The sequence below is a fragment of the Oncorhynchus keta genome, chromosome 9 (genome assembly GCF_023373465.1).
Source record: "Oncorhynchus keta strain PuntledgeMale-10-30-2019 chromosome 9, Oket_V2, whole genome shotgun sequence".
In the NCBI taxonomy this organism is placed as follows: Eukaryota; Metazoa; Chordata; class Actinopteri; order Salmoniformes; family Salmonidae; genus Oncorhynchus; species Oncorhynchus keta.
In genome coordinates, this window is record NC_068429.1 from 12,162,103 (window position 1) to 12,178,847 (window position 16,745).

General features: G+C 42.9%; 1 protein-coding gene across 3 annotated transcripts in view; it reads left to right on the plus strand.

Annotated features, from left to right (window-relative positions):
* Positions 1–8,425: 8,425 nt before the first annotated feature.
* The window catches only part of LOC118388049 (cAMP-specific 3',5'-cyclic phosphodiesterase 4D-like), a 469,033-nt gene continuing 460,713 nt past the window's right edge, over positions 8,426–16,745 (plus strand). For 2 of the 3 annotated variants that reach the window (XR_008142771.1, XM_052525216.1), the window contains exon 1: positions 8,426–8,631. Coding sequence is in view for 2 of the 3 variants with exons in the window: in XM_052525216.1 (XP_052381176.1) it covers positions 8,532–8,631 (100 nt within the window). In the remaining variant the exon portion in view is untranslated. The remainder of the gene's footprint in view (positions 8,632–16,745) is intronic. The other variant, XM_052525217.1, reaches the window with a different exon arrangement.

The following is a 16,745-nucleotide window of genomic DNA, read 5'->3' on the forward strand; positions in this document are numbered from 1 at the left end:
GACCAGGACGACTGATTTGTGTAAAGGAAAGAATGAATGGGGCCATGTATCGTGAGATTTTGAGTGAAAACCTCCTTCCATCAGCAAAGATGAAACGTGGCTGGGTCTTTCAGCATGACAATGATCCCAAACACACCGCCCGGGCAACGAAGGAGTGGCTTCGTAAGAAGCATTTCAAGGTCCTGGAGTGGCCTAGCCAGTCTCCAGATCTCAACCTCATAGAAAATCTTTGGAGGGAGTTGAAAGTCCATGTTGCCCAGCAACAGCCCAAAAACATCAGTGCTCTAGAGGAGATCTGCATGGAGGAATGGGCCAAAATACCAGCAACAGTGTGTGAAAACCTTGTGAAGACTTACAGAAAATGTTTGACCTCTGTCATTGCCAACAAAGGGTATAGAACAAAGTATTGAGATAACAAAAGTTTCATCGCAATGCCAGGACACTTACATCCTCCCTATAGTCTGACTCGTCATTGTTGATTATTAGGCTTACAATCATGGTGTCATCAGCAAACTTGACGATGGAGTTGGTGTCACGCAATGCCACGCATTCATGCGTGAGCAGGGAGTACAGCAGAGGGCTGAGGACACACCTCTGGGATGCCCATGTATTAATAATCAGTGTGGAGGAGGTGTTGTTGCCAATCCTCACGGCCTGTGGTATGCCCGTCAGGAAGTCTAAGATTCAGTTGCAGAGGGTAGTGTCCAGACCCAGGGCTCTGAGCTTGGTGACAAGCTTGAATGAACTGTAGTCAATGAACAGCATTCTCACTAAGGTTTTCCTCTTAGTGATGTGATGTGTTAGTGTAACCAGTGTGAAATGGCTAGCTAGTTAGCGGTACACACTAGTAGCATTTCAATTGGAGATGTCACTCGCTCTGAGACCTTGAAGTAGTTGTTTCCCTTGCTCTGCAAGGGCCGTTGCTTTTGTAGAGCGATAGGTAACGATACTTTGTTGGAGGCAGTTGTTGATGTGTTCAGAAGGTTCTTGGTTCAAGCCCAGGTTGGGGCGAGGAGAGGGTCGGAAGCAATACTGTGTGAATAGCGATGGATTTTTTTTTCTCTGGATCTGTTAGAGTGGTAGGCAAATTGAAGTGGGTCCAGTGTGCATGGCATGCTGGCCTTTATGTGGGCCATGACCAGCCTCTCGAAACCCTTCTGTGACTGACGATGTACATTGAGTGTACAAAACATAAAACTTACCTGCTCTTTCCATGACACAAATTGACCAGGTGAATTCAGGTGAAAGTTATGATTCCTTATCGATGTCACTTGTTAAATCCACTTCAATCAGTGTAGATGAAGGAGAGGAGAAAGATTAAAGAAACATTTTTAAACCTTGAGACAATTGAGACATAGATTGTGTATGTGTGCCATTCAGAGGGTGAATGGGCAAGACAAAATATTTAAGTGCCTTTGAACAGGGTATGGTAGTATGTGCCAGGCACACTGGTTTGAGTCAAGATCTGCAACCCTGCTGGGTTTTTCACGCTCAACAGTTTCCCGTGTCTATTAAGATTGGTCCACAACCCAAAGGACACCCAACCAACTTGACACAACTGTGGGAAGCATTGGAGTCAACATGGGCCAACTTACCTGTGGAAATCTTTTGATACCTTGTGTAGTGCATGTCCCGATGAATTGAGACAGTTCTGAGGGCAAAAGTGTGTGTGTGTGGGGGTAGGGTGGTGCTACTCAATATTAGGAAGGTTTTATACACTCAGTATATATTCTTCAATGTTGATGAATGAGTCCTGGGCAGTATTCTCAAAACAGTCCTGAATCATTGAGTCTCCTCCTCTGTCCAGCTCCTCACTATTCTCTGTGTTGGTGGCTCTCTCTTGAGTTGCTTCTTGTAGGCAGGGAGTAGGAACAGAGGAACAGATGGCTTTGTTCGTCACTGATGTTTATGTACACAGGGTCCAGCACGTTGTTTCCTCTCATGGGGCAGGATACATGTTGGTGATACTTTGGAATAATAAATACATAATTTTCTTGGTTAAAATCTCCCACGACAATAAAGACTGCTTCTGGGTGAGAGGATTCTTGCTGGCTAGTTTTCTTGTACAGTTCGCTGAGGAATGCCTTGATGTTTGCTTGTGGTGGTATGTACACAGCTGTGATAATAAACAAAAATGATTTCCCTCGGCATATAGTGGGGTGGGCATTTTAGCATCAGAAACTCCAGGTCGGGTGAACAGGAGCTCTAGATGTTTTCATCTTCAGTACACCAGGAATTGTTGATGAGGAAGCATACACCTTCCCCTACTGTTACCAGAAGCCGTGGTACGATCAGATCCATTCGGAAAATGGAAAAGCCATCTGGTTGAATAGTAGAATCGGGTGAACTGTCCGTAAGCCAGGTCTCTGTAAAAACAAAGACACCGCATTCCCTGATGTCCGTCTGCGATTGAAACCTTACTCTGAGTTTAAAGACTTTGCATTGATCTTAATTTAGGTGCAATAACTATACCATTAAAGTGACAGTTCAAACTACAAACCCCTCCCCTCCTCCAACATTCCGACACGCCCCTGCCCTACTAGCCTACATTCACTCATGATGTGACTGCTTGCAGGAAATGATACAGTTTGTCGTTACGGCACAGTTCCTCCCAGCAGAACAAAGACACTGAAGTCAGCGGACAGGCCATAGTGATGCTGTAGCCACACAAAGCTAATCTGCCTTCCATAGAACAGACCTCATGACATGCAGATGAAATGTCTTGACCACTTCTGTTGCTAGGTGATACTTCTTAGATTGACCTCATTTGGATGTAATTCAATTATAGTGACAAAAGGCATTGCAGTGTGAAGAACAAATAGTCCTACAGTCACACAAAGCCATTTTAATGAATTGATATAGAGTCTATATACGATGTGTAAGATGTTTATAAAATAATGAATAAATGGATGAGCTTGTTTTTTGACCACTATGACTGTAGACTTAAGGCACTGCTACAGTATACAGAACAACCTTAAAGGTCAGTCGAAATGATAACGGGAGGCTGTGCATATTAAAGCTGCAGTCTGCAAAACAAGCGGTAGGGCAGCAGACTGCCCCTTTAATACATTTGAGACTGCCGCTTTAATACATTTGAGACTGCCCCTTTAATACATTTGAGACTGCCCCTTTAATACATTTGAGACTGCCCCTTTAGTACATTTGAGACTGCCCCTTTACAATTTTGTCATTATTAGCACACACTTTATTCTAAGCCGGTTTACAGAATTGCCAACTTAACAGTGACACCTAATACTGATATTGAGTATGTGCAGCCCATGCAATCAAACTCATAACTGTTACTATTATCATGCTTTAAAGGGGCCAATCAGCAGTGAAAACAATAACAAATTGTATTCTCTCCCACTGTTTTGGTAAAAAGCTAAAGGATGGGCCTGGAGAAATGTAACCACTGTCAAATTCATAGACAGAGCAATGATGCAAAATTATAGTTTTAATCATGTTTTCAGGCTATAAAGTGTTTGTTTACATGGACAACAGTGATGAGGTTGTTTCTATATTTCATGGAAATATCTCATTCATTACTTCCTTTACAGCATTTCCAATATGCTCTGTCACAAAGGATGTGTATAGAGAGCCTGTGTTTCTGATGACCTGTAACCTTGTATTTTGCCTCCAGGAAATTCTCATGGTTTTGAATGTGCAGAGATAGATACTCAAACTACTCAGACCATAAACATTTGACGTCAACTGGTCGAAAGTCAATAATACCCATGTGAAGAGATATGATGTTGTCCTACATGTCTGCTGTCAGCTCAACGAGCTAAGACGTGACTGTAGTATATAAAGACACACATCCAAACAAAGACTTACTAAGATGTCTGAAAACAAATGCTGAATGCATGAGGACGCTACATTAACTGCACTCATAGAACACAAGGCATGATTGTGCAACAATGCCTTTGGAACTCACAGACAAGGCTCACAGGTGAAATGTATCTCATTTTGCAGGCATAATGTTCTTTAGTGAAGTATTTTAAACACAAGCACACACACACACACACACACACACACACACACACACACACACACACACACACACACACACACACACACACACACACACACACACACACACACACACACACACACACACACACACACACACACAAAGTATGCTAGAAAACATTAATTGTTATAAATAAAAGGTTAAATATTTTTGTAAATGTAAAAAAAAAGATCTATATATCTATATACATATATACACACAGAAAGTATTCAGACTCCTTTACGTTTCCACTTTTTGTTACGTTACAGCGTTATTCTAAAATTAAAATAAAAACAAATGTTTCTCTCATCAATCTACACACAATACCCCATAATGACATCACAATACCCCATAATGACATCACAATATCCCATAATGGCAAAGCAAAAACAAGTTTTTAGACATTTTGGCAAATTTATCACATTTACATTTAATATCACATTTACATAAATATTCAGACCCTTGCCTCAGTACCTTTGGCAGTGATTACAGCCTCAAGTCTTCTTGGGTATGGCGCTACAAGCTTTGCACACCTGTATTTGGGGAGTTTCTCCCTTTCTTCTCTGCTGATCCTCTCAAGATCTGTCAGGTTGGATGCGGAGCGTTGCTGCAAAGCTATTTTTATGTCTCTCCAGAGTTGATCGATCAGGTTCACATCCGGGCTCTGGCTGGGCCACTCAAGGACATTCAGAGACTTGTCCCGAAGCCACTCCTGCATTGTCCTGGCTGGGTGCTTAGGGTCGTTGTCCTGTTGGAAGGTGAATCTTTCCCCCAGGCTGAGGTCCTCAGTGCTCTGGAGCAGGTTATTATCAAGGATCTCTCTGTACTTTGCTGAGTTCAGCTTTCTCTGGATCCTGACTAGTCTCCCAGTCCCTGCAGCTGAAAAACATCCCCACAGCATGATGCTGCCACCAATATGCTTCACCGTATGGATGGTGCCAGGTTTCCTCCAAGAACTCCAAGGTAACCTGTCTAAATGACTATTGCCCCGTAGCACTCACATCTGTAGCCATGAAATGCTTTGAAAGGCTGGTCATGGCTCACATTAACACCATCACCCCAGACACCCTGGATCCAAGCGACAGCTGGAGTGGTGTGGAAGAACTCAACTTGCCTGCACAGAGCCCTGACCTCAACCCCATCGAACACATTTTGGATGAATTGGAATGCAGACTGCGAGCCTAGCCTAAGCGCCCAACACCAGTGCCCAACCTCACTAATGCTCGTGGCTGAATAGAAACAAGTCTCCACAGCAATGTTCCAACATCTAGTGGAAAGCCTTCCTTGAAGAGTGAACGCTGTTATAGCAGCAAAGGGGGGACCAACCCCATATTAATGTTCATGATTTTGGAATGAGATGTTCGACGTGAAGGTGTCCACATACTTTTGCTCATGCAGTGTATATACAGTACCAGTCAAATGTTTGGACACAAGTACTTGTTCAAGGGTTTTTCTTTATAATCGCTATTTTCTACATTGTAGAATAATAGTGAAGACATCAAAACTATGAAATAGCACATATGGAATCATGTCGTAACCAAAAAAGTGTTAATCAAATCAAAATATATTTTCTATTTTAGATCCTTCAAAGTAGCCACCCTTTGCCTTGATGACAGCTTGGCACACTCTTGGCATTCTCTCAACCAGCTTCATGAGGAATGCTTTTCCAACAGTCTTGAAGGAATTCCCACATATGCTGAGCACTTGTTGGCTGCTTTTCCTTCGCTCTGCGGTCCAACTCATCCCAAACCATCTCAACTGGGTTGAGGTTGGGTGAATGTGGAGGCCAGGTCATCTGATGCAGCACCATCATTCTCCTTCTTGGTCAAATAGCCCTTGGACAGCCTGGAGGTGTGCTTTGGGTCATTGTCCTGTTGAAAAACAAATAATAGTATCACTAAGTGCAAACCAGATTGGATGGCGTACAGCTGGAGAATGCTGTGGTAGCCATGCTGGTTACATGTGCCTTGAATTCTAAATAAATCACTGGCAGTGTCACCAGCAAAGCACCCCCACACCACGCCTCCTCCTCCATGCTTCATGGTGGGAATCACACATGCGGAGATCATCCGTTTACCTACTCTGCGTCTCACAAAGATATGGTGGTTGGAACCAAAAATCAAATATTTGGACTCATCAGACCAAAGGACAGATTTCCACCAGTCTAATGTCTATTTCTCGTGTTTCTTGTCCCAAGTAAGTCTCTTCTTCGTATCTGTGTCCTTTAGTAGTGGTTTCTTTGCAGCAATTTGACCACGAACGCCTGATTCATGCAGTCTCCTCTGAACAGTTGATGTTGAGATGTCTGTTACTTGAACTCTGTAGCATTTATTTGGGCTGCAAGTTTTGAAGCTGGTAACTCTAATGAACTTAACCTCTGCAGCAGAGGTAGCTTTGGGTCTTTCCTGTGGCGGTCCTCATGAGAGTCAATTTCAGGGGCGTGCAGTGGTTAAGGGCGCTGTACTGCAGCGCCAGCTGTGCCATCAGAGACTCTGGGTTCGCGCTCAGGCTATGTCGTAACCGGCCACGACCGGGAGGTCCATGGAGCGACGCACAATTGGCCTAGCGTCGTCCGGGTTAGGGAGGGCTTGGTCGGTAGGGATGTCCTTGTCTCATCGCGCACCAGCGACTCCTGTGGCGGGCCGGGCACAGTGCGCGCTAACCAAGGTTGCCAGGTGCACCTTCCGGGTTGGATGCGCGTTGTGTTAAGAAGCAGTGCGGCTAGGTTGGGTTGTGTATCGGAGGACGCATGACTTTCAACCTTCGTCTCTCCCGAGCCCGTATGGGAGTTGTAGCGATGAGACAAGATAGTAGCTACTACAACAATTGGACACCACGAAATTGGGGAGAAAACGGGGTAAAAAAAAAAGAGTCAGTTTCATCATAGCGCTTGATGGTTATTGCGACTGCACTTGAAGAAACTTTCAAAGTTCTTTAAATGTTCCGCATTGACTGAACTTCATGTCTTAAAGTAATGATGGACTGTCAGTTCTCTTTGCTTATTTGAGCTGTTCTTGCCATAATAAGGACTTGGGTCTTTTACCATATAGTGCTATCTTCTATATACAACCCCTACCTTGTCAAAAAACAACTGATTGGCTCAAAACGCATTAAGGAAAGAAATTCCACAAATTAACTTTTAAAAAGGCACACCTGTTAATCGAAATGCATTCCAGGTGACTACCTCATGAAGCTGATTGAGAGAATGCCAAGAGTGTGCTAAACTGTCATCATGGCAAACCGTGGTTACTTTGAAGTATCTCACATATAAAATATAAATCTATTTAGATTTGTTTAACACTTTTTTTGGTTACTACATGATTCCATATGTGTTTTTTTTATAGATTTGATGTCTTATTCTACAATGTAGAAAATAGTAAAAATAAAGAAAAACCCTTGAATGAGTTAGTGTGTCCAAACTTTTGACTGGTACTGTATATATAAATATATATAATTGGACAATAATCAACATACAAAATAGAAACAAAATAACAGATTTTTTTTGTTGTCAAAGTGCTATTCCCTTTTAAATGAAATTATTAGAAACAATTACTGGGCATACTGCCAGATCTCACCCTTCAGGGTGTGGTGCCAGATCTCACCCTTCAAGGTTTGGTGCCAGATCTCACCCTTCAGGGTGTGGTGCCAGATCTCACCCTTCAGGGTGTGGTGCCAGATCTCACCCTTCAAGGTTTGGTGCCAGATCTCACCCTTCAGGGTGTGGTGCCAGATATCACCCTTCAGGGTGTGGTGCCAGATCTCACCCTTCAGGGTGTGGTGCCAGATCTCACCCTTCAAGGTTTGGTGCCAGATCTCACTCCTTCAAGGTGTGGTGCCAAATCTCACCCTTCAAGGTGTGGTGCCAGATCTCACCCTTCAAGGTGTGGTGCCAGATCTCACCCTTCAAGGTTTGGTGCCAGATCTCACTCCTTCAAGGTGTGGTGCCAAATCTCACCCTTCAAGGTGTGGTGCCAGATCTCACCCTTCAAGGTGTGGTGCCAGGTCTTGCCCTTCAAGGTGTGTGGGATAAAGAATAAGCAGTGAGGGGCTTAGAATTATTATAGGGAGAGTAAGCCCTGCCAATGTGTGTATTAGTGTGTGTGTGTGTGTGTGTGTGTGTGTGTGTGTGTGTGTGTGTGTGTGTGTGTGTGTGTGTGTGTGTGTGTGTGTGTGTGTGTGTGTGTGTGTGTGTGTGTGTGTGTGTTTCTGTGTATGAGAGCGTCGGCCTCGCCTCTGCCACAGCTAGTCAGAGCCAGCTTGGCTTATTTCAGGGGGAGTGGAGTGTATGTGTGTGGGGTGGGGGAAATTGTGTGTGAGTGGAGTCAAACCATTGGCTGAGCCCTTCGGAAGCACAGCCTCATAATTTCTAAGCCAGTGTGCGTGAGCATGAGCACCATCCAGAATTTGTTACTGTATTGGTATTCCCTTTGGAGTGTTAGTCTGTATTGGTATTCCCTTTCGGAGTGTTAGTCTGATTTGGTATTCTCTTTTGGACTATTAGGCTAAATTGTGCAGATAGTGGATGTTTGTATTTATAAAGCTACTTAGTTATTTGTTGATTTATGTCATTTGGGGGATTTGTGGCTGCGTTACAGCTGAGGGTCATCTTTGGGAGACGGAAGGTAAGTTTGTCTACTAATTTCTCTGCCTCAACTTGTTAATCTTCAGCTTATTTACAACAACATGTGTAGATACTTTTGGAAAAGTAGATTTATTGAGTGTTCACATGTGCATTCATTAACAGTGTCATAGGGCAAGTTATTCAAGTGCAGATACTTTTTGGAGCACCAGTGCTGCTGTCTGAATGAGATGGTGTGATGTCTGAAACTGTATCGCGGCAACACCTGCCATGCACTCCAGTTGTTTTGAGATCAGGTGTATTGAGGGTGATGTTAAGCATCATGAACCTATATGTTCTGAAACAACATCCTCAAAGGCTGTCTAAAAGAATTCAGAATTTAGCTTAGAAACTAAACAGACTATTTGCAAGAAAGGCATTTCACTGTATTTGTGCATGTAAAACTCAAAATGTTTTCTTTGAACAAGGTACAGTTGTCTTGAATGTAAAACAAATCATAAATTTACTTTAATATTATAACAGATCAGAAAATGTAATTACAATCTTTTTGTTTATGCAACACAGAAAATATAAACTTAAACCGGTATCCAATTGAACCCGTCAGAGAACTGTTTACGCAGTTTATAAACTACTGCTAAGAACTACTAATTCTGATTCTGAAAACCATCTACCTGTTTAAGGAGTCTATTTGGCCGATAGTGAAATGCTTTTAGTGAAAAGTCCCAGGAAAGTGAAACTGTGAAACTTCAAAAAAATGATTCATGTTTGCACAGAAGCTTTGAGAGCTCTCAACCTTGAATACATGGCAAGGTATAACCATATATCTCTGCTGTCTCTTTCCAGATGTAGGATCTTAATTTGATGAGAATTTTCTTGCACAGCAGGAAATAAATACTTCAAATCAAATCAAATCAAATTGTATTTGTCACATACACATGGTTAGCAGATGTTAATGCGAGTGTAGCGAAATGCTTGTGCCTGTAGTTCCGACAATGCAGTAATAACCAACAAGTAATCTAACTAACAATTCCAAAACTACTGTCTTATACACACAAGTGTAGGTTGATAAAGAATATGTACATAAAGATATATGAATGAGTGATGGTACAGAGCGGCATAGGCAAGATACAGTAGATGGTATCGAGTACAGTATGTACATATGAGATGAGTATGTAAACAAAGTGGCATAGTTAAAGTGGCTAGTGATACATGTATTACATAAAGATGCAGTAGATGATATAGAGTACAGTATATACGTATACGTACTTGTAGTGTATTCAAGGTTTAAAAAGGCTTCTAAAGTTTGTCATTTCCAAGTCTTCAAATGTCAGACAAGGTTACTCCTCAGTCAAGTGTGTGGTTTATCCAAACCTTCTTTCTTAAAGAGGCATAGTGGGGAAGTCTGCTGGGAGACTGACCTGTCTGACCATGTGGTGTCTGTCGAGTGGTGCCTCACTTTCCCTGGCTGTTGCTTTCTCTAAATGGGCTTGAGGAGAGCAAAACATTCATGAATGGTTGTTTTTCTCTCTATTAATTTTTTAAAATTCAGGTAGTCTGTCTAGAAAGAAACCTTTCATATACTAAGAAGTATATGGCAGTTAACCCACTGTTCCCAGGCCGTCATTGAAAATAAGAATATGTTCTTAACTGACTTGCCTGGTTAAATAAAGGTAAAATTAAAAAAAAATTAAAGTATAGGGCAGTTTGAATACTCTGTGATGGATTTGTGGATAGCAAAGTATATGAATGGCGTCATGTCATTATTAAAATGCCGAACAGTTATCCCATACTTCTGTGCATGTGTGATGTCTTGAAAGCACCCTCCACCGTCAAAGCTTATTGGTGCTTTTGGAAGTCCTGAGTGCCTTACAAAGTAATTTAATAGTTGATTTACTGTATGGAGCCTGCTTACTTATCTAGTTGCAGCTTATACTACAGAATGCCATTGTGACTTAATAGAGAATCATTGGCAAGCATGATATTGTTATTTCCACTGCCTTTCCATTCCGAAACACAAGTGAAGCCTCATCTCTTAAATGCAAATGACCCTCAACATTATCCGATCACATTCAAATGACTTTTCAGGGGAGACAATGACAGCAGGCTAAGTAGAGGCAAAGTGCCCCGGGCTAAAGTACACCAGCCTTAGTGTAAATGGGTTTGGCATACTTTAGAACCAGCCCATGTATTCAATATATGACATTTATTGCATTGGATAGAAACATGTCATGTATTTATTAAATATTTGACATTTGTTGCTCTATTCAATACTGTACGGTGCCTTCAGAAAGTATTCTCACCCCTTAACTTTCTACATTGTGTTGTATTACAGCCTGAATTTAAAATGGATCACGTTGGCATTTTGTATCACTGGCTCACAAACAATACCCCATAATGTGGAATTATGTTTTTAGATGTTTTTACAAATGAATTAAAAATGAAAAGCTCAAATGTCTTGAGTCCATAAGTATTCAAGCCCTTTGTCATGACAAGCCTAAATAAGTTCAGGAGTAAAAATGTGCTTAACAAGTCACATAATAAGTTGCATGGACTCTCACTCTGTGTGCAATAATAGGGTTGAATATGATTTTTTAATGACTACCTCATCTCTGTACCCCACACATACAATTATCTGTAATTGTATGTGTGTAATTGTATAATTGCAATACCCTAGACCCACTCCAATTTGCTTACCACCCCAATAGGTCACCATCACACTGCACACTGCACACTGCACACTGCACACTGCACACTGCCCTACCCCAGACAAGAGGAATAGCTATGTAAGAATGCTGTTCATCGACTACAGCTCAGCATTTAACACCATAGTACCCTCTCAACTCGTCATTAAGCTCAAGACCCTGGTTCTCGACCCGCCCTGTGCAACTGGGTCCTGGACTTTCTGACGGGCCGCCCCCAGGTGGTGAAGGTAGGAAACAACATGTCCACCCCGCTGATCCTTAACACTGGGACTCCACAAGGGTGCGTTCTCAGCCTTCTCCTGTACTCCCTGTTCACCCATGACTGCGTGGCCATGCACGCTTCCAATTCAATCATCAAGTTTGCAGACGACACTACAGTGGTAGGCTTGATTACCAACAACGACGAGGCGGCCTACAGGGAGGAGGTGAGGGCCCTCGGAGTATGGTGTCAGGAAAATAACCTCTCACTCAGCGTCAACAAAACAAGATGGTCATGGACTACAGGAAACAGCAGAGGGTGAGATCCCTGTTCATACAAGTAAATAGGATTCAACTGAATACAGTATGGTTTGAATATGAGGTCCTATAGGGTGGATATTGAGATGAGGTTAGGTACAGTGGTCGGGGAGAATGACTACACTACACTAGCTTATAAACAATGGAGGTACTAGTTACAGATGTAGGATCTTTAATTGAGACAACTTTCTACAGCAGGAAAATAATCCTGCAGCAACTGGAAATGTGAATTACTATGTGGATTTTTTGTAGGGGACAACCTGTATCTTCCCCTTCATCTACACTGATTGAAATCAATAAGGGATCATAGCATTCCCCTTGATTCATCTGGTCAGTCTATGTCATGGAAAGAGCAGGTGTTCTTAATGTTTTGTCCACTCGGTGTGTTTACACTGTGTTGTGTGTGATGTGCCTCTACAAGGCAACAGTGGTTGAATTATGAAGTGATATTTCTCGCTTGCCCAGAGTGTGACGTGTGTGACAATTATGCTGAAATCAATGATTCACGACTGTCCACACTGACCTCATGGAAAATGTTACCAATGTGAAATCCTCACGTTCAATCGCTTGCTGCGCTGACGTTACATTGATTTAATTGATTCAAACATTGTTGATTACGCGCAAGCTCTTACTCAATTAGCATCAAAAGAGGATAAAAGCCATGGCCAAGAGAGTGTGATAAGGTAAGCTTGGCCATATTCTGATGAGACAGGGATTCATCAGGATTTGGCTTCGATTTGCTTACCATTTTTTACGGGTGGACTCACATGCCGATTGGCCAGTTCAGAATGTATGTATGCATATGGTGCAGTTTGAACAGACCCCCCTCCCCCCACCACAAAATTGTACTAGAATGAACAGAACAGGTATACCCATTCAGGTCAATTACACCATAACGGGGGACTGGCGGACATTTTGAGTGTCCCCATAGCAGTAAAGCAGAAAGTAAGCGATTCTATTTTAATGGCATTTTGTAAGATTTCTTCTGATCTATTGCTCAACCAGTTAACTGCTGAAATTGCTACAGATATTCTAGTTGGAGTAATGAAATTGCATCAGATTGTTAACCAAGCAGTGGAAAATACAGGAATGGACGAAAAACAGTATGGTTAACGTACATGTCACATGTTCTGGGTCTGTGTCCCAAATGGCACAATATTGCCTATAGTGCACTACTTTTGTGAAGTGAATTAAAGTAGTGCACTATGTAGTGTATACAGTGCCTTCAGAAGGAATCATGACCCCTTAACTTTTTCCATATTTTGTTGAGTTACAGCCTTATTTTTAAAAAATTGATTAAACATTTTCCTTAGAAATCTACACACAATACCCCATAATGACAAAGCAAAAACAGTTTTTTTGAATTGTTTTTGCAAAATTATAAAAAATATAAAACATAAATATCTTATTTACATAAGTAATCAGACCCTTTGCCCTGAGACTCGAAATTGAGCTCAGGTGTATCCTGTTTCCATTTGATCATCCTTGAGATGTATCTACAACTTGATTGGAGTGTACCTGTGTTAAATTAAATTGATTGGACATGATTTGGAAAGGCACACACCTGTGTTCTGACAGATGACTGTGAATACCCAGTAGACTCTCCAATGCCATTTCCAAAAGGACAAATTCACTCTCCTTTCCATTTTCAAAGTATGGCAGTTTGGGTCTGGGAATTCCATAGGCTGAGGCTACTAGGAGTTTCATAATGTTGGCTCCCTCTTCTGGTTGCGTGAAGGATAAACCCGGGACTTCTGATGAGCCCACTGTGGCCTCATTGGGCCTGTCCCCTACTGTCCCAGACCCTCCATTTGTGGCAGCCGGAATTGGGCGAGAGCCCTCCGACCTGTTGTTTGAGGACTGGCCAGGCCCTGGACAAAAGGAACGATTTGCCTTGGTTGGTAATTGCCGGAAAGGCGAAGGAGTGATGCTTTGTCCAGATGGAGGAATGCTAACTTGTGTCACTGGCATAGAGGGCGTTGGCGGAGCGGCCCGTCTCCCGTGCTCCGTGTTGGCTGTTGACCCCGGAGCCTCCGAGGACTGTGTGCCATGCTGTACCAGAGGGGCAGATTGGGAAAGAAAGGCAGACCGTTCAGGTCCATGTGGAAGAGTGGTCAGGTCAACTCCCTGTTCGTTCCTCTCCAGGAAGGATGAGACCATCCGTGCCTCCTCTAATTCCCTTCTGGCTTGACGGTGCTGTCGCTGCTGTGCCAGGTCCTTGGCAATGAATTCCCTTTCCTGTAGAGCTCTACGGGCCTGCACATCCAATTGGTGACATCGTTCGTCAGCCTGTCGTTCCTCCTCAATCTGACGCTCAATTTCCTCCAAAGCTAATAGTTTCATCCTCTCTTGTAGGACAGCGGTCTGTGAATCGCTGAGGGCTAGTGAATGGCGGCTGCCATGGCCACTTCCAATGGGGTATCCACTGGTCGAACTCCCACTCCGTCTAGAGTGATTCGACGATTTCCCATTAGTTAAGGGGTGAGCGGAGCCTGCCTCTGGAAGCTGGTCGACCTGTGCAGTGGGAGTTAGCTCCTCCATAGGTTCTTCACGTAGACCACTTTCCTGCTCCAAAGCAGTTTCCGGTCCTTGGCTCAGAGGGGATGGTTGATGGCTGAAACGTATAGTTGATCCATCAACTCTTTGAGCTCTGGTGGGCTTGCCCTTTGATGTCGGAACCTCGACCACATAATCCTTAAGATAACCAGGTGCTTGCCTGGTTCTTCTGGTGCTGCTGGTGGTTGAGGATGAAGCCTTTGTTTAGGCTTAGCTCCTGGATATTTCCTTTGTTCCAAGACCTTTCCCTCAGCTGCTCTCTCCTCCTCGCTTCTTCCTTCCAGTGGAGACAATTCTTCCCTCTCCGCCTCCATTTCCTTTTCACCTGTCTTTGGTTCAGTCATCATCCGGCTCAAAGGACCATTGAAAGATTAGTGGAATCTGTGTGGGTTGCTGGACAGGTAGGATGACTGACAGTGAAGGTGAACAGGTGGTCACGTGTCAGGTGACAGAGGAATGTATGAGACTGAGGCAGGAATTCCTTTAACAATAAAGTGGTATATTTACTGAGTAGTCTGTGCTGCATCACAAAGGAAACAAATAACATGTATACAATCAAATTCATAATCAAAGATCAAATCATATCAGTCATTATTAACACAAGTTAAGGAATTCAACAGTCCAGTTCATTAAGAAGTCAATAGTAATCATCCGCGAGTCATTTAGGCTCATAACTAATTATCATAAATCATGAAAGAATACAAACAGTGAATGGTTATACAATCTATAAGTCTATCAGTTAGCAAACAATGACGTTTCTCATTTCACGCTTTCAATTGTCTTCATGTGTACATGTAATTAATTTCAATACACATGAACCATATCGATTGCATAATTGGCCTATGAGGATCCGTAGGGCTGTGATCATTGACAATTCACATTACACAATATGTTTGAAGCTGCGCTCCAAGCCGCGCTCCGCGGTAATAACTATTAACAGTAACTGAATGGCCCACTCTCCCGATCGCCACTGATAATTCAGATGAAAGGTAAGAGTCGGTGGACTTACGTGGATTCATGGACGCACAGAACTTCTGGATGAGATGGAGTTAAGGAAGAGAAAGCAGCGAGATCAGGCGATGGCAATTTCCTCCTTTTATGGAGTTGAGATCTGTCGGACATTTCCACCTGACCTAATTAAAGCGCCCCTGGCCCAGCTGAGTAAATGGCAATGAATTAAAGGAGTATTCCACCAAATCCATGGGCCTTTTCTACAACTACTGTTCCATCGATGTGGATAGGGGGGTGTTCCCTCTGCTGTTTCCTGAAGTCATCTCAATCATCTCCTTAGTTTTGTTGACGTTGAGTGTGAGGTTATTTTCCTGACACCACACTCCGAGGGCCCTCACCTCCTCCCTGTAGGCCGTCTCGTCGTTGTTGGTAATCAAGCCTACCACTGTTGTGTCGTCCGCAAACTTGATGATTGAGTTGGAGGCGTGTGTGGCCACGCAGTCGTGGGTGAACAGGGAGTACAGGAGAGGGCTCAGAACGCACCCTTGTGGGGCCCCAGTGTTGAGGATCAGCGGGGTGGAGATGTTGTTGCCTACCCTCACCACCTGGCGGCCCGGCCCAGGTGTAAGTGCTGTGCTGGTTGAGTGTCCTTCCCTATAAGCATGCTGAAATTATGTTGTCAATTTGTTTACTGCGAAATAGCATGGTATCTGGTCAAACACTTTTTTTCCAGAAGTTTACTAAGGGTTGGTAACAGGCTGATTGGTCAGCTATTTGAGCCAGTAAAGGGGGCTTTACTATTCTTGGGTAGCGGAATGACTTTAGCTTCCCTTCAGGCCTGAGGGCACACACTCTTTAGTAGGCTTAAATTGAATAAATATATATATATTTAACCTTTATTTAACCAGGTAGGCAATTTGAGAATAAATTCTCACTTACAATTGCGACCTTGCCAAGATAAAGCAAAGCAGTTCGACACATACAACAACACAGAGTTACACATGGAGTAAAACAAACATACAGCCAATAATACAGTAGAAAAATAAGTAAATATACAATGTGATCAAATGAGGTGAGATAAGGGAGGTAAAGGCAAAAAAAAGGCCATGGTGGCAAAGTAAATACAATATAGCAAGTAAAACACTGGAATTGTAGATTTGCAGTGGAAGAATGTGCAAGGTAGAGATATAAATAATGGGGTGCAAAGGAGCAAAATAAATAAATAAATAAATACAGTACGGGGAGAGGTAGTTGTTTGGGCTAAATTATAGATGGGCTATGTACAGGTGCAGTAATCTGCGAGCTGCTCTTTCCCTCCCACTGGGCACACCACGTTATTTCAATGTGGAGAATTGGGTTATATTTGGTAGCTACGATGATCAATGAGATTACAACCTATTTTCACCCACTCAAAAACACAGACAAAAGTTTG